Below are 22,794 nucleotides of genomic sequence, written 5' to 3' on the forward strand. Positions count from 1 at the left end.
TATTTAACAGGACTTCCTTATACTGTGAACTAGCTGGGGTTTAAAAATTACACTTAATCATCAGACAGTTTATTATGGAAAAGTCCTTCTGCCATGGCGACTCAGTTTGTACGAACAATTGATAGGTCGTAAACAGTTTTCTTTGAAGCAAATTCTAATATATTGCATTTTTATAGCTATTTCATATAACAAGAAAACAAAGTGGTGTATTGTGAAGCATTGTAGGCTCAAACAAGGGGATAAAACTGCTTTAAAGCAGTCCTCTGGTGGAGTTTAATATGACACCGATAAGAACATGGCTGAAATGATAAAGGTATGCCTACTATGTCTATATTTAAAGCCAAAGGAGCCTCCGCTCGTACAAACTAGAGGCTAATGTTCCTGCAATGCTGTTTGTCTGTAGCCACTAGTATCTGCAAACTGGAAAAGATGAGAAAATAATGATAGACAGACCTAATAAAATAAACCACTGCCAAGAAAGAGGAATGTTTGGGCAGTCAGTTAGCTAGGAATGTGTACCCTGTGGAAGGTAATACCTCTGGTTTTGGACCAGTACGCGGGGAATTTATCCTCTCTGAACAATATGTAACCACGGATGAGAACAACAAAACACTCGGACACTAGCAACAGTTTCTGCTTTTGTATTTCAAAAGCTGCTGACTTTCAAAAATCCTAAAAAAAGAAAGAAAATAACACGATTGTTAAAGCCATGACAAATAATAGCACCAATAGTAACAGAAAGTAATGTTCATCTGGGTTTCTGCTTCGTCTTTTTGTACCAATCAGGAACTTCTTTATTAGTCTGCAAATGAAAGGAAAAGAGAGGAAGAATGATGGTTATAAAGTGCATGCCAGCAGGAGCTCTTGCTTGGATTGTTAAGATATTCTCGCCAATTTGACTTTTACATGATTCAAGGATTCATACTACAGCATGTCTTTAGTCAGCTGACAGCAGTGGGAAGCTCATATGAAACTAAATGACAAAAAATGATGAATCATTTCCTGTCAATCCCTAGAGCTCCTTTGTATGAACTTCTGTCCAGGCAGGTTAAGGTGCTGTGACTCATATAGGGAGTTGCCAAGTCAGACACTTACGAACACAGTGGGTTTGGGTTTGTTTGGTGACTCTTCTTCTGTGGTCCTGTGGATTTGTTTGGACTGGTGTTTTCCTGCACCAGAGGTCCTCGGAGCAGTTTTGTCAGTTTCCAACAGGTTCAGAGCGTCTCCCTGTCTGGACCCCATGCTGATCAGGACCTGCTTCATCACCGCTAACTCCTAAAGAAGCAACATGGTTCATGAAAATAGGGACACGAGGGTAAAACAATACACAAGAATCTACATGAGAAATAACTGGAAGTGTAGCATCCAAAAGGCCAGATATCTCAAACCAATCACCCGGTCAACTAAGCATTCATATCATAAATGTATTAAAAATATCTAGTGTGATTGAAATACTTGACGATACTATTTCAACAATTTGTGAAACATTTACTTTTAAACGTATGTTTCCAGGAATGTTTATTGCTGATTTCTGATGACATGTTTGTCTGCTGAACTCCAACTATGGGACGACTTGCAATAAGTTCAACAAGCTCAAGGGTCTGCAGGGGTGGCAGCAGGGCAGAGGGGAGGACTCTGGGCCATTTCACGGTTCTATTTATCACCCCTGAGGACATGAGCCCTGGCATGTCACACACACACGCACGAGCACACACACATACACACAAACACACAAACACACACACGCACACACGCACACACGGTGGCATCCCAAACAGCCAAGCTGAGGAACAGCTGTCTGTGACAGGGCACATACTTTGAACAGCAAACGGCTGGCTTGAGGAACACACTCCCACGTGCACGCACATAAGAGCACACGCAATCTTGAAGGAAGCGTTGCAACACAGTGAATCAACGGCAGTACGATTAGTCGGTCATTCATACGTCTTCTGTAATAAAACATCTAAAAGCAAGAACCCTGTCAGAAGGGCGAGCCTGGGATCGAACTCATATCGAAAGGGGGTCTGTGGTCTAATTTGTGTCCTTGACGTGAAAAAGTTTAGGAATCGCTAGATTAGTAAAAAAAAATGAATCAGCAATCATTTTGATAATCGATTAATGGTTTGTCATTTTTTAAGCAAATTAATAAAAATTGATGTTTTATAGAATAAACAAACTCAAAAGATGAATCAATGATTTAAATAATCTCAGTCAATCTTCAGTCAAGTTGCAATTTACATCTACGTCTGTCCAAAAGTTTACCACTTCATAATTTTTTCCCGTAAGGCATTTATGTGAAATTGTCATTATTAGCTTATCAATTCTTGTGTCATGTCCAAAAACGTGTTTTGTGAGGTCACAGTGACCGACCACCAAAATCTAATCAGTTCATCCTCGAGTCCAGGTGGATATTTTTGCCAAATCTCAAGAAATTCCCGTTGGGAAACCACGTTCACTAGAATGGACCAGATGCTATCGCCGGCGCGGAGGCATAATAAAAAATGTTTTCATATTTTGCTACAGTTTGAAAAGTGGAGAAGAGGTTGAATCTGTGGTACTCGGCGGTACTCTGGCCTTTTAAGACGCAGACATGCGCTGCAACATGGTGATTTTACTGATAAATATTTATTTTCAAAAGAAGGTTTCGCTGGAATGTATTGTTTCCGTTTTTGAAACAGCCGAATACACTGGAATAGAACGAGAGACTTGAAACGCCGATGTCACAACTACATATCACCATAGTAGAAAACTTCACATAGCTAACATGAAAAACAGCAGCGGACATCGTCATCATGTGTACCTCTCGGTGGTTGAGGAGTCTCTCCAGATCGGCGGCCATGTTGTTTTTCACCTGTTGCAGTGCAGTCCGTTCTTTCCTCAGAGAACTGGGGTTGCACCCAAGAACAGGCAGAGAGAGAGAGAGAGCAGATTTTAGGTTAATAGAAAGACATTACTGAACAAATTGTGAGGAATGAAATCAATATTCTAGTTACTTACGAGGTCATGTGTTACTTGTGAATCACTGATTTATGGTTTAAGAGATTCTTTAAAAGAGATGATATCGTCACATTTAAGAAATAGTGTAACATACTGAATACTGTAGCTATCCTTTGTTAATAAGAGATGTATTTGGCTTTAGGCTGGGCTCAGGTTAGGGTCAACACAGGGCCAGGTGTGGAGGTGTGGTATCCATTAAAATCTGAATGTGGTCTTATTTGTGTGACTGTGTACTTAAGTATAGTTTAAGGGGGAAAAATGTGCAGGACTGTAAACCAGTCCATCTAAATGGCAGCAGTTTGGTTTATGAGTTGTGACCATAAATCACTGGTATAAAACCATCAAGAGCCGAGCAATACATTGAACACACAAGTCATGAATTTGTAAAATATACTAAATAATGAATTGTATCTTGTGAGAAATACTCCAGTACTGTCCAAGTGTTTCTTTTCCTGGGGCTGTGACACGCGCAAGCAGCAGCTTGTGATGGTGCTGCTTTAAAGCAAATCATCTTGCAAATCTTGAAAGAGCGGCTTGGTTGCCTCACCAATGTTCACTGAGAAATCGAAACAAAAAGATTGGAACTCGTGACTCCTATAGCCCGAGATTTCCCTCTGCTGAGACTCTGTTGTTGTTGTTGTCAATTTCTATGGTCTCACAAAACAAACTGTGAATACAATTAATCCTTAACACAGACAGACTGAAGTACATAAAGTGAGAGTCTGTGTCTCTGCTGTTAAACACATATCACTGCATCGCCAGAGGAAAACATCTAATATATATCTGTCAGGTGGGGAGGTTTGAGAAGCTTATGGGGATTTTTTTCTGCTCTGATGCTTGCCCCAGGTGAGAGCTCAGCGGTAGTGAGCAGCAAGAGAAAACCTGTAGTCTGTCAGTTTGCATATTTCTCAGGTGAAAATACAGAGGGGGAGGGGGGGATTTAGGTCAGGGTCAGGGCCAAAAAGCTATAGTGTTCAGATGTTAAAAACAAATTTATTGGGCACAGACAAACTCATGCACATGTGCAACTTTGCACTAAGTCATAATTAGATCGGTGTGAGAGGAACAGATGCTCCAAGGGTGTAGACTTAACACTTAAGGCCGCGCGTGTCCTCTTCGTGAAGGAACGCTCTGTATATGTACCTGACATCGTCCTCAAGCGAGGTGAGCCTCTCCTTCAGCGCGGTGATCTGTGTGTCCTTTTGTCTCACCGTCGCGATCAGGTAGCTATAGGGCTGCTGTGTCTGCTGTAGCAGCTGGTTGGCAGCCAACAGCTGAGGAACAACACACAAATTGAGTAATCGTTAAAAAAAAAATGACTTCGCCTTCACAATGTGAGGTTTAACCGAGGTTCCTTTTTGTTCAGCCCCACTTAATGATACACCTGAGATTTTTTTTCCACAGGTTGTACCAGTTCACAAACTGTAGAGAGTCACGCATGATGCAACTAAAAGAAATACACACCTTCATCATGATGTTCAATGTACTGAAATGACTTATTTATAATAGGAATGTTACTATAATCTATAACTTCGCTCGAAACTGTTGTGTTCACTTTGCATTGAAGTTCTTAATTAAATGAGGAAGCACTCTCCAACTTTCCATTTGGCAAATGTTAAATTCACACTGAAGTATACAAAAATAGGCCGTTAAGACTATTTATTGAATTACCAGAAAACCTGCTATGTCATGATAAATATAGTTCGTGAGATATGCAATGACTTGTATCAGGATAGAAGATTTATCGGCCAGCCCGACTTTAGATGTGGCTAATATTATAAAATGTATGTATGACTCACAACCAGGGCCAAGATTTCCTTATCTCTGATGTCATACGCAGAGCCAATACCTGTGAGTTTTTATGAAGACGTAACCAAGTTGTTTCCTTTTTATTAAAAGTAGTAGTATGAAGTCATGAAATACAGTGAAACTTCGTCATCTTAACCTCTTTCTTGAAATCACTGTCAGAAAAGCACTTTTACTGTGTTTTTGACGATCCTTCATTTAAGAGTCTGAATGTTCTGTGTGTTTTAAGATATTACTCACTACGTATCGTGCTTAGAATCTGCAAAAACAATAGATAAAGTTAGGGTGTTACACATTAAACCACTTTTACAGCCAGTAAGTATAGTGAGCAGAACTGGGTGGGAGGGTAGGGCATCTGTGTGGGTGGTTAAGTGGTTAACACCCTTCCTAGTGAATAAAAAGTATAATTCTTCACCCTTTTCACGTTTGATGCATTATGAGGCATTCAAGACGAGTGCCAGTCAGTCACACCTGACAGTTGAATAGCTGGCTTATTTAGTCTCACACCTGCCAAGCCTCTCTAGTCTATGTTGCGCAATCTCTCTCCTCATTGAGATTATAATAAGGAGTGGGAGCAAAGCAAGCACATTGGTTGCCCAAGCTGTCGCTCCCATGATTTCAATCCTTACTGGATGATTTTTTTTTTTTTTGCTTCAAAGGCATGAGAAGTAGACACGTGACTTCGGTTCCACGAATTTGGCAAAGACAGAATACACACTCCCAAAAGCATAAGTCTCAGCATTGCACACACACATGCCAAACAAAAGGCAACAACGACTGGCCTGATGGGTTGTTGGGCGAGTGAAGAGCGTGGCCGTCACGGTCTTTGCCACTGTGGCAACAAGTGTGACACTCACTAAGACAAATCTCTCGCTCTTCTCATACAAAGAATGGGATGTCTGCTGTCTGTTCTAAAACAACCTGTCATCTTCTTGGCACAGCTTTAAAAGCCGATTCAGAGAAGTGGCTGGACCATTGTTTAACTTCTACACATTTTCTGAGAAAAAAAAAGAGAAGAAGACACTCTCATTAGGGAATCCTCAAGTGTGTTTGATGATACGTGTGGTGACCGACCTCGCGGGCTTGTTTTATTTTGTTTTGCCGCGTCGGTCTTTAAGAGAGCGATTAGATGGGCTCTCACCGCTGACTTTCACAGCAGAGATTCGTGCGACGGTGAGAGGAGGTAAATGGTTGGTGATGAGAGATAATGACTATGTTGTGTCATCAGGGAGAGGTAAAAAAACGGCGCTGTGGAATAACCATAAACTGAGTTGCTGTAGGAGATTTGTGACAGTGGGAAAAACAAGTGTGTGTTACAGGCACTGACTTGCAGAGCTTTGAGTGTTTGTTTAAAATCATTTTCTTAAAATTAAACTTTATATCATTAATAATGGTCCCGAGGCAGGCGAACACCTGCACGCTGTGTGTGTGTGTGTGTGTGTGTGTGTGTGTGTGTGTGTGTGTGTTTACCTCTTCAGATATCTGTCCGGTCTGTGACTTGTGTCTGTCCAGCTCTCTCCTCAGAGACGTGTTCTGCCTCTCGAGCTGCAGCACCCTGCGGGCCAGGTGAACGCTGCACGACACGCAAACACAAACGCAGTCGTGGAAATTCCAAAACATGACAACACCAACAAGTTTACACTGGCGTGTACCGCCATGTTGTTTACCTTGCTGTTTATGTAACCACAATAGTTGGGATCAGTTTGTGCTTTTGGGCTGCGCATACATGCTTCAAATTAAAGTGTGGCGTAAAAATGCGGTGCCCTTGCTCGGAACACACACACACACCCCATCTTCAAAGTCAACCTGCAGCTTTCACAATTGTGATGCTATCGCGGTGACAAAATGTGTCAACAGTCAGATAGAAATATAAACAGCTGGCAAAGTACCCGCAACCGCCTCTGTGGTGGTTCCCCGTACAGTAGGTGTCTCCAGGAAGACATTGTGCCGCCATGATGACAGAGACACACACACACACACACACACACACACACACACACACACACACACACACACACACACACACACACACACACACACACACACACACACACGTTGCACATGTACATAGTGCCATCTCGTATTATGTGTCCTCCTGTTCTTGAAAAGTGAAGTGCATCATGTGCTGTACCTCTGTTTTAGTCTTCTTTTAGCCGTCGTGGGAACATTGGCTCCGTAGCCGTACGAGAACAGCACTCTCTCGGCCTCCTCTTCATTCTCAACTGGCAACAGACAGAAACACAAATACTGTCTACATACATCTCCAGGACCATTATGATAACAATGTGGTGACGTGTGGGTGATTTTATTGTCCTGTTGTGTTACACAACATCTTCCTTTTCTCTTTAACTTCTGTTCCATCCACTGTCACAAGGCCCTTCACTACAGCTTGACAATAGCGATCCCTACATCTTAATCCAATACTATGCTACCTGTTAATATCATTAGACACATTCCCTCATGCCAGAACAAGGCATTTGAAGGAAGCAGTGCTTGGTTCGTTTGTCCGACTACACTGTTCTTACTTTCAGCAGCCTGCATGGTGACTTGGTCCAACTCCTGCTCCAGCTTTTCGTACGTCTCCAGCCGAGACGCCTGCTCGGCATTCTGAGCTTGCAGCTCCGCTGACCGCTTCTCTGATGACGTCTGCAGTCTGTAAAACTCCTGGGTCAGGAGCTGAGGGACAGGAGGAGAGGAGAGAGAAAGAGAAAAGAGGCAGAGGGGTTGGGGGAGACAGAGAGCCAATGAGCCTGTGGTGGCCGGTTGAAAAAAAAACGGAATCCTATTTTTACTGTATTTTGTCTTTTTTCTTTTCTTTTCTTTAAAATGTTTGTACCCCCAGTTGTGTTACATTTCCCCACATTTACAAGCATAGACAAAAAAACGTTCACAAAGAGAGAGGAGTGAAAGCAAAAAAAGGAGGGAAGAAAATCGAAATGAAAGGACGACTCTTCTTCCAAAAAAAAAGCTTTAAACCTCACTGTTATAAAGAACGGGAACAAAATCAAAGCTGAACAACAAAGTCAAAAGCTAGCTCTTCATTCACTGTGTGATTAAAAAGAGAAAAGATCTTTGACCCTCATGATCATGTACAATGCATGGTTTCACCGTGCAGGACGGGGTTAAACACAGGTGAAGAGGTGAACCTCGGCTAAGTGCATCCAGACATCAAGAACAATCTGCACTCAATTAACTTCTTGTATAAATGGGTGTGCTACAGTGGACAGAGATAAGAACGGAGCCGCCGGACCGACATACAAAGACTGGCTGGAGAGTGGAGCATTAATCTTTAAGCACTATGAATGGACTCCTCCCTAAACGGAACAATGGTTTACGCACCGGTTGTGCATTTTCGGTTGTTTTCGTTCACGTGACGTTTACAGCAAGTAAGCAAGAAACACTCATGTTGTCAATCTGTAAATATGGGCACAGTTATATTCTTTATTGCGTACTATTAAAATTGTAGAATATGAATGAACAAAGGGGGAATCTGTCAACGACATAGGCACGGATGTATAGTCTTGTTTATCATTTAATATCTATCTAAAGCCAACAATAAATGTTAACTGGCTGAAATCAAATCATGAGAGGAAATGAAGAGATAAACTAATTACTGGGTGTACCGCTGTAATGCAACAAGTAAAACGTCTTCGTTCTGTCCTCGGGTTTAGGGGTACCTCCAGTTTCTTCTGCTGTTTCTCACACTCCACCTGGCACTGGGCCAGCGCCTTAGCCGTCTCATCCTTGACCATCTGAGTGCGCTCAGCTTCGAAGGAGTGCAGCTTGGCCTGATTGGACAGCTCTGCTACGCGGCTGTCGGTACCCAGCTGGAGCTGACGAAACCTGCACGGACGGAGACACGGAGACACACACACACACACACACACACACACCTCACTGAACATGAACGTGAGTAGGTGTGTTCAAATAAGTGAGGTCATGTGTGTTGGTGCAGACGGATACAGAAGGTAACCTGCGCCGCTGGTTGAGCTCAGGCATGGCTGTTGGTGTCAAAACAAATGTTGCAATGCATTCCTTCATTTACCTATAGGCATAATCAAACTTGTTTGGAAATTGGCAAGGAAGTGACTATTTAGCAGTTTTTAATGTTCAAAGTGGTTTGTGGTACGTGGGCTTGGCAACTCCAGCGGTGCTATACGTCACCAAGCAGGAAAGCAGGTCTTAAATCTTTTGGCTGCGATAGAGCAATTATTAATGGCCCTCCCAGCAACGTTTGTTCTTGTTTAAGCATGACTGTAGTTGGCAGCAAGAGAAACTTGTTTCAACTCAGGTGCTCAGTAATAATAATAAAAAAAAGAGATAGAACGTATTCTATAGTTTCTGTTTTCAGTTGACACAATTCCATGCGTGGGAAAGATTTCACAAAACACAGAGCCGGTGGGGAAAATGAAAGATTGATCGACCCTTCTAATGTCATTCAACAACAACATCGCAAGCGAATCTATGGTTAGTTCTACCTCCCCAAACACGTAAAACAAAGACAGGCAACGTTTGTTTGAGCCCAGTGCTCGTCCACACACAGACTCTAGTAAACCATGGAGGTTGGTTGGATAATATTAATAACTCTCCATTACAGCTGACCTGATAGGATTTCATCATCCACGGAGCGCAGGCCTGAGCTGAGTGCTCACAGTGACAGACATGTACACATGGTCAACATTGCCTTCTTTTATTAATGGTGGCTAGATGGTCCAAAAAAAAAGGGGCATGCTTTACCAGAGTGGGCTTCTCTCTGTGCTGTCAGATTATATTTTATTAAAATGACATACTGCCATTAAAATGATTTAAAAGGCAGTATGTACAGCTACAGAGCACCTGACTCAGGGGTATCCCTAAGGCAATCTCATTACAGCTAAGTTAAGGTCTGATAGAAAAACCGCATACTTCGTCTTTGTTTTGGACATGTTGATCACCGTAACTAGCCCGTTGGCCAGCATTCTGTAACAGAGTGCCGAGGTTCAAGCTGGTCCTCGATGCTGCAAACCATCTGACGCCATTTCAAGCTTGTCCGCCTCATTCTTTGCCCCAAAAATAGGGGCATGCGTGGGGTTAGGGGTTAAGGGCTTGAGGATCGCATCTGTCGTTGCTGGCTTGCGATGTGACGCAGAGGGGGAATGTGATCGCAGCAGAGAGAGAGAGAGAGAGAGCGAGAGAGAGAGAGAGAGAGAGTGCAAGGGAGAGTGAAGTGTGTATGTGTGTGTGTAAAGAAAGACCAACAGCTGGTGGCTTGGATCTAGAGAAATGACTGGTATGTAGTAGTAACCCAGGAAAGAGACACTACTGCTGCTGCTGCTGTGTACGTGCGTCTCTGTCTGCCTGTTGGTTGCAGATACAATAATACTGTGAAACAAAGTGTAAATAAAAAATGCTCCGTAGTACTGAAAGTTCAGTTAAGACGTGTTGTGGAAAACATATTTTTCTACTTAGTTCCTTTCAACACTAAGAACATGTTTCCAAAATGTGTTCCAAGACAAATCAGATGCAAATACATCTCATTTATTCACAGGCAGACATGTGTGTATGCAGCAGAAATACAGCACGAACAGGAGACATTGTTCAGGAGGCTGACTGAAATAACTGCTGTTATTCGTGTGCGCAGCGCGGCTCACAACATGTCTGTTGCAATTTCCACGCAAGATTTGAAACTTCCTACAAGGCCGTGACCCTGAGGCGTGTTCTGAGGCTGGACTGAGATGGGCATTGTTGCCCGGGGCCGAGATAGTGACGAGCAACTTGGATACAAATCACTAGGAGGATGTTTGGGAATCGGGAGATCACTTAAAAGCAGCAGGACATTAAAATGTGTAAAAATCTGAATAAAACAAACAAGCTTTAGCTTAATCGTTGCACCGGCTTTGTCAAGTGCAAAGATGAAGCAAGTCTAAAAAAGAAGCTATTTAAAATCCCACAGTTCAAGGGGATTTCCTCAGCATCTAAATAGTCTTCAGTACGACACAGTATGTCGTCTCACTTTGAATTCAAACCCGCCATTTCACTTCCAAATGGCAGCCGGCCTTCAGATTCAGTAATTTATTGCCGTACCAACCGCAGTTGATTTTCAAATTTGTTTCGGTGCGCTGAGCGACGAAATCTATAATCACAAAGCACACGCAACAAAAAAAACATACTGTCACAATTACAGCAACCGTACTATAAATACAGTCGTGCAACCAGATGGCTCGTGCCCTTAAAGTGCATGTGCTCGTTTGTACAACCTGTGAAGCATTCAGGAGACGGATCGCTTCAGAAAGCGAGATATTCTCATGCTGTGGAGGAGGGCCTTACAATTCAAGTCAGTGGTGACCAGACCAGTGACACCAGTTGTTACTAAACTGACCTTCAGTGAACCTCTGACCCCCCCCACACACACACACACACAGACAGCAAAGCCTTCATGTGATCTTTAGTAAGAGACGGTGAACCACAGCCACCAAAACTCCTGCAGCTCCCACAACACGCGCTAATGACAGACTGCCGCTGGCTCACACATCAGCATCGGAGCAACAACAAGCTCACAGCTTGCAGGAAAATACAGAGGAAGCTCAAGCTGAACGTAAGCTCATGGTACAGTGATACATACATTTAGAGCCAGGTCACGATGACGCCTGCTTTATAGATCATGCTTAGAGAGGCCACACTACTAAGGATGAGGAAATGATGTGGTTTAGCCACGAGACGCCATACTTCAAATTCACACTGTTGACAAGAAATATACCGAGCTGTCTGTCAGTTAAACAGTTGTCCTCAGGTGATGTTCTGTCCCTGATTTATAGTGTTTCGAGTCACATATATTTAAAAAGACAGCAGTCGTACTGTTTGACTTCTAAATGGCCAACGGAGCCGTTGAACTCTGTGACATCTTGTCTTAATAATTTATTCACTTGAGTGTCTAAAAGAGGCGCTGGGTCTGCAGGTAGCTGCTGAAGATCAGAGAAATGGTGAATACTGAGAAGTAGAACAGGAGAATTTTGTGAGGTGAACTGTATGTTAGTCATAGAGCAGATTCTACTATATTATTTATTGTTTACACACTCCAACCTTTCTCCTTCTAGTGGTTTAAAGGTATAGGTTTGGTTTTATTTGACCAGAAAAAGAAAGACTAAAAGGAAAAAAGAAAAGTACCTGTCGGTACGATACAAACTGTATGGACAGGTGTATTAAATCTTAGGGTAAAAACTCACTGTTCCAGCAGTTGGTCATATCTGGACTGAGTGTCTCTCTCAGAAGACACCGCTCTGTCCTTCTCCAGCCCCGCATTGTCTCTGGCCTCACGCAGGTTCCTGGTCAATAACACAAACACAACAGGAGATCATTAAAAAAGCTTTTATTCTTTTGAAGTCATGTTGCTATTTCCTTTTATTTTGATGCTACTGGGAAGTACCTGTGCTCGCAGCTCTTCCTCTTATTAAATGTTTGCATATTCATTGTTTCAGTTGCTGACTGACGCTGTACTCTGTGCTTTAGGAAAGACTGTCTCGAAATTACTTGTTTTTAGATACACAACACAGGTCTTGTTTCATTAGCTAGATAATGTTAACAAAGGGTGCAACTTCCTCGGGTTTGAATAGCGCCCCTGATATTTTTCATAGTTTTTACTAACGTTAAGAGTTATATATATATATATATATAATAAAAAAAGACTGATACCTGTTCTCCCTCTCGTACATCTCCCTGGAGGTTCTCTGCAGATTGTCTATCTCCTGACTGGTTTTCAGCCGGATGTTCTCCAGCTCCTCTCTCAACTTGGTCTCGTACTCTGTCTTATAGTGGTCTCTGTAAAAAAAATAAAAAAAATAAAGGACTGGAACATCTTAGGTCTCCCACATTAAAAACACTAGAATATTGGCTGCTGGTGTAAAAACAGCAGAGCCTCACCTGGATGCCACATATTTTTCGTAGGCGTCCTCCCTCGCCTTTTTAGTGTCTTCTAATTGCACCTAGACCACAGAATCAAGAAGTGAGAGCACGTTAGTTGTTATTGAACATCTGTTGTATTAGCTGAGCCTCCGGGCTGATCAACTGTTTGAACCTGCAGCCTCTCCAGGCGGTCTTCTCCATGTGCACAGCGGACACTGAGCTCCATGTTCTGCCTGTGTAGATACTCCTTGTCCTTCTGCAGGAGAGTCGCTGACTGCTGCGACGTTGCCACCTGGAGGAAAATAAATGAACTATTACAGAATAAAGTACACTCAAAGAGACTTCGGTGAGAGTTATGGAGAGAAATGATGGGTGTGGGTGTGCGTGAAGCACCTCTTTGCTGAGTGTGTTCCTTTCTCTGGTCACTGCTGCGTGAGTCACGTCTAGTGTCTCACATCTTCTCTTTAAGTCCTTTAGTTCTGCCTCAAAGCTGTCGCGCTCACTATAAACCACAGTGTGAAAGGTTAACATACATTCGAACTTGCAACAGCTGAAACGTCCTCACCACACACACACACACACACACACACACACACACACACACACACACACACACACACCGTTTGATGGCAGGGTAATTGTCCCTGCGATAATCTCCTTCTTGGATCAGCTGTTTGGTATCGGCCAGTTCTAGTGTCAGTCTCTGGCTCCTCAACTCCAGCTCGGTACGTAGCCGCCGCTCCTCCTCGTAGCTCTGTGGGTACAAAGACAAGTATTGACATCATTAGTTATACTATGCAATAAGCATATTAGGTCATTATACCTCCTGAACACTCTACATTTTGGTCGGCCTACATTTTTTCAGGTAGGAATTCAGCAAGAATACCCGTCATTTATGCCTACAAGGCGCCTGCTGACTTGATGGTATTTTTTTCATCACACCACTCTCATTCTAAACACTGCAGGCTGCGAAAATGAACATTTTGTAACCGACACGTCTAGCATTACCAGAACATATTTCAGGTGGCTCATACGTGTCTTCCACGTTGTCACATTTAGGTTAAAAAGTAACTGAACCTCTTGACCCTTTCTGCATTCTACATACCTATGCTTTCTAAATATGTGACTCGATGCCTGAAGGAGTAATTGTGTTTAAAGTGTGTTTGTTCTGGAGCGTTTGCACAATGCAAAAAATGCAGCCAATTGGTATTATGGTCTCATATTACGTTACGTTTAGTTGAACTTTACAGTGTACGCAGTCTATGATTTTGACAGAGGTGAAATGGACATAAACTAAAAATGGTGATAAAACATAAAGAATACAATAATGCACAATGTGCTTAGCTTCAAAACAAGTGAACTCATATACATAAAGATGACAGAATGCAACATAGAGGTGTAGTGTGGTGTAAGTGTGCCGTACCTCCATCAGCGACTTCATTTGGGTTCTGTGTGTATTCAGGTCATCGGTCAAACTGTCTCTCTTCACACTGAGCTCAGCCAGGTGAGACCGCAGAGGAGTCACCACCTCGTAGAACCGCATCTAACCACACAGAGAAAGGGTGGCCATGTCAGCTTCATCATGCTCTCATAACGTGTCTCTCTGGTCCGACAAGGTGGTGTAAAGAGAGCCCCCCCCCCCCCATACTTACAGCTACGTACTCCTGTATGGAGATCTTGTCGTCAGGGAGGTCTCGGAGCTCCTGGTACCGGTCCTGAGAGACGTCCAGGTCCCTGAGAGACCTGCGCAGCTCTCCGGCCTTCTCACACAGCTGCCGGTTGGTCTCCTCCAGCTGCTGCTGCCTCAGCAGGATGCCCTCCATCTCTTGCTTACGCAGAGCCTGCTGCTTCCTGGTGATTACAATCTTTGTCAGCACAGTTTACATTTGTGCTTACCGGCCAATTGATGGGATCAAGTTTTCATATTTCATCTTAACTGCCCCGGTGTGTGTGATCTTAATCAGAGTTTACTTGGAAGTCAATAATGTGTTTGTTAATTGTGTCTCAAGACACAACCCTACTGTACGGCTGGATATATAGTAATGAGATTGAGAGAGAGCAGATTAGAGTATATCTGCCTGGACTTCCTTGTCCATCACCACCTCAACACGTCCTCACCTGTTCTCCTCTTGAGTAAGTTTCAGCTGACTGTCCAGTCTCAGGGCCAAAACTTGTTTCTGATGTAGAGCATCATTCAGCCTCTCCTCCAGCTCCTCAGTCTGACATATACAAAACAATGCATGGAAACAATCACAAGACTATTACTGCAACAAAGATCATTTGGGAAATGGAAGTTACCAGGGGACAAACTGGGGATAGGTCACGCTCACATATCCACACAAACACTGTGCAGCTTCCCTACCTTGGACATGATGTCGGCCTTCATGTTGTCTATGATCAGGGTTTTCTGAGAGAGCTCAATTTTCAGCAGCTGGACGTTGTGAAGCAGCTCCTTCCGCTCGATCAGCTGGCGGGTCACCTTCTGGGAGCCGTCCCGCTGCTCGTCGGACGAGGAGACATCCTCGGTGGTGGGCACCGTTGTTTCTAGGCTGATGTCCTCCGACTCTAGGTCCAGGGAGCTGGAGACGTTGGCTGCTGTCGGCCTCAGCTGTTGCTTCTTGGGAGGCATTTTCTGTTGTTTTGGTCCTCTTTTTAGCGAAATGCTGGAGCGGATATTACGTGATATTACAAAATGTTGTCCTCATACTCAAGAAAATGATATATAAACCCCTAATTTAACGTTAAAGTGATATCCCGGAGCTGACAAGAGCACTCGGTGAGGTGTTTTTGTTTTTAAGGGTCCCGCTCTGGGCCGCCCGCGTACCGCCAACGGCTCGACTACGATGGTAACGAGTGGCGTTGACTACAGCGCCCCCTGCGGTAATGAACATGCACTACAACGAACGTCCACTTGTCTGTGGTTCATTTCTATGCACAGAGCATGCAGTATTTCCTCCTACAACATAGGGGGAGCTGTGAAGTCGGACAATCGGTCCCTCTTCTGCCTTCTTCTGCTTTGTTTTCATTGAACAAGTATTGGATGGCCAACCAAAACTAACGTTGAACACCGATTTTTTAATTATTTTACATTAAAAAAAGTAAAATCACGTTATGTCTTGAGGCATACGTTGTGTATTATTTTCCTAAATGGTTTCTTAATACAATTTAACATACACGATTGATATCACTACCTGAAATCATACTTCACGTGTTTGTCAAAACTCTGGGTAGGTTTTGTCGGCCCACTGAGTTAGTTTTCACATGGGCTCCTTGCTTGTCATCAAATGGTAGGAGAAAAACATCGGAATTTCATCTCTTGAGGAGTTAATCGTCATCATGTTGAAATCTAAAACCTTCGTGAGGAAGACCCGGAAGGGCGGGGTGATGAAGATTGTGCGCGAGCACTACCTGAGAGATGATATTTGGTGCGGAAGCGAAATTTGCGCTGAATGCAAACAGGAGTCCGCGGTGCTGCAGACAGACGCGTCCATTGAGAGCAACCTGTGCTCTTATCCACATTATGTGATTCCTGACACTAATGTTGTGCTGCACCAGGTAAAAAAAATGTCCACACTGACTTGTTGCCCGAGTTGGTGGCTCCCATGTGTTGTGATAATACAAACTTTATTATCTCATCTTATGGTTATTGTGCTTCTAATATATTAATAAAGCTATATATTGTTCTTTGTGTGTCTTTATCTGACTATACTGTCAGTATGTTGCAGTGGAGGTTTAATATAAATGTAGGGTATGGGGGATTCCTTGATTCTTGGCCATTTTTATATCAATTTTTTTTCTTCCCTCTTGTGTTTACAATGTCTGTGTCCTGCAGATTGACGTGTTGGAAGACCCCGTGATTCGTAATGTGATAATCCTTCAGACTGTGCTGGAGGAGGTACGCCACCGCAGTGCACCAGTCTATAAGCGCCTGAAGGACATCATACATGAGAAGGAGAAACACTTCTACACCTTTACCAACGAACACCACAGGTACAAAGACACCACGAACCTTTTTACTGCATCACAACATCTTAATTGCACAATAGTGATGTGTAAAATTAATCAGGGGAAAACTACATTGCCCAGATGCACATTAAGATCTCCTTATTAGAACTCCCCTGTGATATACATTTGCTTGTGAAAAGTATGACTGTTTGCCCATTTTACACATTCATCCCCATACTCTCTATTCTTCCAGAGAGACATTCATTGAACGTGAACCCGGAGAGAGCGCCAATGACCGTAACGACCGCGCAATCCGCGTGGCTGTGAAATGGTACAGCCAGCACCTGAAGAAGGCCGAGTCCGAAGCAGACGAACTCAAGGTGGTCCTCCTCACCAACGATATGGGGAACAAGCAGAAGGCTGAGGAGAGCGGCTTGCTGGTGTACAGATGTAAGCGCTCTTTCTTCGAGGGAAAGAAAATATCACGAGGAACAAACACGCTGCATATCAAGAAGACAGCTTGTTTTAAATTCTACCACAACTTACAAAGGGGTTAACGGCCACTCTGATTGAACGACCACACGTGTTTCAGCCAGCAGACGTCTCCTCACTATTTCCTATTGTATGCTAACATGCTTTCAAATGGCATCAACTTTGTCACGATTATTTATTGTCTTACATTGCAGTTGAAGAGTACATCAAGAGTCTGATAGGGAACCCTGAGCTTGTGGATCGTCTGGCTTTGTCCAATGATGACAAGGTAAACTCTAAAAACTATTTCGGGATGCGTGATTTGTATCTGTACCTCCCGTTTACGCCCCTGCCCCTTCTCTGTGCTCTTCTCCTTGCATTCATTTATTTTTCTTTCCTCTCTTAGCACGATATCACTAGCAGTAAGGTGTTATTCCCAGAGCACCTCCCCCTGTCCAGGATCCAGGCAGGAATTAAGAGCGGCACTTTCCTCCAGGGCACCTTTAGGGCCAGCAGGGACAACTATCTGGAGGCCACAGTCTTTGTTCAGGGAGAGGGGGAAGACAGCACAGAGGTGTGTGTGTGTGTGTGCATTTGTCTCTAAATGTACAATGTTTGTCTGAACAGTTATCCAAAATCTGATAATGTAAGAATCTCAGACATCTACTGGGTTTGAGTGACAATTTGTCATGTCATGGTTTTCCATTTAGCGGATAACTACAAGTTAATTGACTGTAAAAACAAAATAGGAAAGCATGCAAACGTTTAAAGCTCCGTGCTGTTCCTTCGTCTTGCTGCCAGGTTCTCATCCAAGGTCTTCAGAACCTCAACAGAGCAGTGTACCAAGATCTGGTTGCTGTGCAGCTGTTGCCGCGCAGTCAGTGGGTGGCGCCCTCCTCAGTCGTGCTGCAGGACGAAGGCGCAGCAAAGGACGATACTGAGGAGGACAAAGAGGAGGACGAGGAGAAATCAGTGAGTTTGGTATCGGGGTGCTGTGTTACACAAAAAGAGACTAATTGAATGACGACCCCAAAGTGGCTTTTGTAGTTACAGTGTCTTAATAACCTTTGTGGTGCTGTGTGTCCGAGCAGTTGAGGATATCAGCAGCTGAAGCAGCCAGGAAGCCCACCGGCCAAGTAGTGGGAATCATCAAAAGGAACTGGAGGCCATTCTGTGGCATGCTCAATCTCTCCCAAATCAAAGAGGTAAGTCTCGACTTCTCTAGAACACCGTATGTTATAGACAGTTTAGTTCATGCTTGTTTAGAAAATGTGACGCTGTTCGTAAATCTCTGTATACTGTACACGCTGTGTAGCACTTCCCTGTCCTATCCTCAGCATTCACCGTCTTTTTTCTTTCCTTTTTTCTTTCAGTCAACCCGACATCTCTTCACCCCGGCAGACCGGCGTATCCCGCGCATTCGCATTGAAACGCGCCAGGCATCCATGCTGGCAGGCCAGAGGATCATTGTGGCCATCGACGGCTGGCCCAAACACTCCAGATATCCCAATGTGAGTTGGAACCTCTTCAGACGAATATTAGTTATCCTACATCTCGACTTGCCAAAGTTTGACAGAAAATGTAATTGTTTCGGTTTTCTATATTTATATGAAGCTGCACTTCCCTAGCAAGGCACGTAATAATATGCGCAAAAACACCAATTATTTTTAATTATTCTTTTCTTCTTGGATAGGGCCACTTTGTGCGCAGTCTGGGAAATGCAGGGGATAAGGAAACGGAGCAGGAGGTGCTGCTGCTGGAGCACGACGTCCCCCACCAGGCCTTCTCTCAGGCTGTGCTCAGTTTCCTTCCCACGATGCCGTGGGCCATCACACCAGAGGTAATGAGATTGCCCTATGATTTGAAGGAACATGTGTTTCGGTCTGTGTATATATCAATCTTGATGTTTGTGGAACAGGACATGGGGAGGAGGGAGGACCTGAGGCTTCTGACGGTGTGCAGTGTGGATCCTCCTGGATGTACAGACATAGATGACGCCCTGCACTGTAGAGAGCTGGACAATGGAAACCTTGAGGTGCACGTACTGGACACATACATTACGAAGTAGGAAAAAAACATGTTTGTATTTCATATGGGCCTAAAGTATTTTATTGGCTTGCTTTATAGGTGGGCGTCCACATCGCTGATGTGAGTCACTTCATCAGACCTGGCAACGCTATGGACAAAGAGGCTGCGAGCCGGGGCACCACTGTCTACTTGTGCGGCAAAGTAAGGAAACACACACACACACACACGCATCCGAGTGTTTTCACAATATCAGAATTTGAACGTCACTACCAGCATACGCCTTCTTGTTTGGGAGAAAGCGAACCTGTTAACAATGTAGCAGACTATTTGACACCGTTGCCATGTTTTCAGCCGTTTGATTTTTGTTCCGTGCTGTCACGATCCACCATCGTGGGCCCGATTGCAGCTTAATCACACAAATGTCTCTTTTCACTATTCCATTCATCTTTCAATATATGCCCTGTGAAGATGCCAAACACACTTGGTAATAAAAGTTTATTAAATCTATTTATGTTTTCAGTCCAGGATTTCTTTGGGGGGTTGTATTGAAAATGTGGATATTTCATGCAAACCAATAAGCTTACCGTGACCACGAAATGGTTGATTTTAGAATTTGATCGATTCATAAAAACATATTTTGAAAACTAAAACAATTTAAATTGTGTGTCCATCAGAGGATAGATATGGTTCCTGAGCTGCTCAGCTCCAATCTTTGTTCTCTACGCTCCAATGTGGAAAGGTGAGGAGACACTAACGTACACTAACGCTCGCACCATAATAAATATCATCAGCGCTCCTTCTTGTCACAAAATATTTCAGTGAATAAAGAGATGACTGTTTCGCTGTTAAAATGTTTGTCTCTGATTCAATTTTGTTTTTACCAGGCTGGCTTTCTCATGTATCTGGGAGATGAACCACAAGGCTGAGATTATCAAGTCCCGGTTCACAAAAAGTGTCATTAAATCCAAGGTAGAGTACCAACACACGATGTACGATGAAATACACTCAATGCTTTTGCAGTTGATGTGTGAATCAAATGCACTCTGATACTACCACCAAAGATGTTTTCAAGTGTGTTTTTTGTGAATGTCTGGTTCCTTGTCTTACAGGCGTCTTTGACCTATGCTGAGGCCCAGATGATGATTGATGACACCACCAAGAATGATGACATCACCAAGAGCCTGCGAGGTCTCAACAAACTAGCCAAAATCCTCAAGAGGAAGAGGATAGAGAAAGGGTAAGGACTGGAAGTTAGGAGTGATGGACGCTGAAGAATAGATTTACAGAATGAAGGAGGATGCATTCTAATGCTTTGGCCAAGAAACGTTATTGACAACTTAAAATAGTATTCAACAGGAAGAGTGTTTTATGTTACATTTGATCTCTTTCAGGGCGCTGACACTGTCATCCTTAGAGGTCCGATTCCACATCGACAGTGAAACCCACGATCCCATTGACCTCCAGACCAAAGAACTCATGTAGGTGACTTCAAAAAGGAGCTTTCTGCAGAATCCTTTTTTATATATAACCCTTTTCTCCACAAAAACTTAATTTCAATGTTTGTCCGGCTGTGCGTTTTGGACATATGCTTATAAACCCATCTTTTGTTTATTAGGGAGACGAACTCTATGGTCGAGGAGTTCATGTTGCTGGCCAATATTTCAGTTGCCCAGAAGATTTACGATGAATTTCCAGACTGTGCTATGCTGAGGAAACATCCAGCACCGCCTCCATCCAACTACGACATCCTGCTCAAAGCTGCAAAGTCCAAGGTGAGTGGAGATGGATGGCCATGCAGAAAATGTCTTCTTGTCGTTTTAAGCGTTATTGCTTGTCTGAGCTTGAGCTATTTTCATCAATTTGCCTTGTTGTGAATGGAGGATGCTGTCCATTAATTGGCAGTATTTTCAGATATCCCAAAACATGTATGTGAATATAACTTAAACCTGATTCCTGTCAACCCTGTGTGACCTTTTCTCTCCAGGATGTGGAGATCCACACAGATTCGGCGAAGGCTCTGGCTGACTCCCTTGACGGGGCCAGAGTGGACGGCTTCCCGTACTTTAACACGCTGCTGCGCATCTTGGCCACTCGCTGCATGATGCAGGCTGTCTATTTTTGTTCTGGCATGGACAGCGATTTCCACCACTATGGCCTTGCTTCAACCATTTATACACACTTCACGTCCCCCATTAGGAGGTACGAAAACAGATATTCTTAACGACTAAATATGTTGTGTCAGGCCTTTTATAACTAAGACGTGCACAGCTGAGACACTACAATTCTTACTAACCTCCTTATGTCTTTCCCTTTTTCTCTCTATCTGAACCTCTACCCCCCTCTTCATCTGCTCCTTTGCACAGGTACGCCGATATTATAGTTCACCGCCTGCTGGCAGTGGCCATAGCAGCAGACAGCACCTACCCAGACTTGATGGATAAACAAAAGCAGTCAGCGCTCTCCAACAACCTCAATTACAGACACAAAATGTCTCAGTATGCACAGAGGGCATCTGTGGCCTTCCACACACAGGTAAACTAAATATCTTCTTCTTCAGCTCCAAACTCTCGTGTCACTTCTGGTGGCAAAAAAAAACAAGATGGTGACGGCCAAAGTGCCAAACTCGTGACTTCAAATCTGTAGTCCACAAACCAATGGGTGCGCCTCTTATTTATAGTCTATGCCGGAACCATCGTGGTAAAGAATTAGCTGTTTGTTTATAACCCCATGAGCCTTTGGAATCCAACTGACCTCTCACCATACTGCATCATTCACCATAAAGTCAGGCTTATAATGCAAATGATCTTTTTCCAGTTGTTCTTCAAGAGCCGAGGCATTCTGAACGAAGAGGGATTTGTTCTGTTCGTGAGGAAGAACGCAATCATCGTACTCATCCCAAAGTTTGGCCTGGAAGGAACGGTCTTCTTTGATGCCAAAGACAAGGCGGGCCCAAACCTGCTTTTTGATGAAGAGGTATAAAGTTGTTGTTTTTTTATAGCTGGTTAGATCAACACTGTTAAACTAAAACTATTAGAGGATGCCGTGCTTTAAAGATCTCTTCTATAAATGTTTTTAGGGTCCCACTCTGAAAGTAGAGCAGCACACCTTCCACATATTTGACATGGTGAAGGTCACCATCAGCCTGGACGCCTCCAACATTCAGCACCAGAAGATCCGCATGTCTCTGATTGAGCCTGTGGTAAGGACTGACTAACGACCAGTGGTACAGTTATGGCTACCTGTACGTCTTTCATTTTAGCCAAAGCGATTTGTCTCTTGAGGAAGGTCAACATGTTGTTTTCAGTTTGTTGAGAATTTACTCAAAACTAGCAGCCTTTTAAGTTAATTGTCTTTATTTCAGATCACCGGTGTGAGTGTTCCAGCCCCAGATGTTGAACCACTGGCCAAGAAACCAAAACTGGACCGCTGACGCAGAAAGCAGAGCAGCAAGTCACCCGAACCACCAGCTGGTCTTCCAGATCAAGAAGTTGCAAAAGTCTATGAGTTGACACTGTAAACTGTTATATTTTGAGCAACGGTGCCCATTTTAATAAATCAACCCGTGTGAAGTGGCACCACGCTGCTCTTTTTATATGATATGAGACACCTGTTGGTACATAGCGCAGTGGAACTTGTCAACAATGTAGTTACAATCAATAAAGTGTTTTT

At 43.5% G+C, this 22,794-nt stretch overlaps 2 protein-coding genes across 2 annotated transcripts; one reads left to right on the forward strand and one right to left on the reverse strand.

Moving 5' to 3' along the window:
* Window positions 1-631: 631 nt before the first annotated feature.
* Window positions 632-15,511, reverse strand: pibf1 (progesterone immunomodulatory binding factor 1). The gene is made up of 18 exons (XM_079168990.1): window positions 15,044-15,511; window positions 14,800-14,900; window positions 14,334-14,532; window positions 14,105-14,224; window positions 13,302-13,435; window positions 13,075-13,183; window positions 12,854-12,973; window positions 12,700-12,761; window positions 12,472-12,597; window positions 12,006-12,104; window positions 8,481-8,646; window positions 7,329-7,479; window positions 6,935-7,025; window positions 6,274-6,376; window positions 4,141-4,271; window positions 2,801-2,885; window positions 1,096-1,275; window positions 632-802 (listed from the first exon to the last, which is right to left on the reverse strand). The coding sequence occupies exons 1-18, from the start codon at window positions 15,308-15,310 to the stop codon at window positions 749-751; spliced, it is 2,298 nt and encodes a 765-aa protein (XP_079025116.1). The 5' UTR covers window positions 15,311-15,511; the 3' UTR covers window positions 632-748.
* Window positions 15,512-15,955: 444 nt separating this feature from the next.
* On the forward strand, window positions 15,956-22,791 carry dis3 (DIS3 exosome endoribonuclease and 3'-5' exoribonuclease). Its single transcript, XM_079168518.1, has 21 exons — window positions 15,956-16,236; window positions 16,514-16,671; window positions 16,880-17,076; window positions 17,313-17,386; window positions 17,504-17,671; window positions 17,899-18,069; window positions 18,189-18,302; window positions 18,471-18,608; window positions 18,791-18,937; window positions 19,016-19,132; window positions 19,225-19,326; window positions 19,800-19,864; window positions 20,010-20,094; window positions 20,235-20,362; window positions 20,517-20,603; window positions 20,741-20,897; window positions 21,110-21,324; window positions 21,489-21,657; window positions 21,940-22,098; window positions 22,202-22,324; window positions 22,487-22,791. The coding sequence occupies exons 1-21, from the start codon at window positions 16,018-16,020 to the stop codon at window positions 22,553-22,555; spliced, it is 2,862 nt and encodes a 953-aa protein (XP_079024644.1). The 5' UTR covers window positions 15,956-16,017; the 3' UTR covers window positions 22,556-22,791.
* The last annotated feature ends 3 nt before the right edge of the window (window positions 22,792-22,794 follow it).

Source organism: Pholis gunnellus (genome assembly GCF_910591455.1).
Source record: "Pholis gunnellus genome assembly, chromosome: 11".
Classification (NCBI taxonomy): Eukaryota; Metazoa; Chordata; class Actinopteri; order Perciformes; family Pholidae; genus Pholis; species Pholis gunnellus.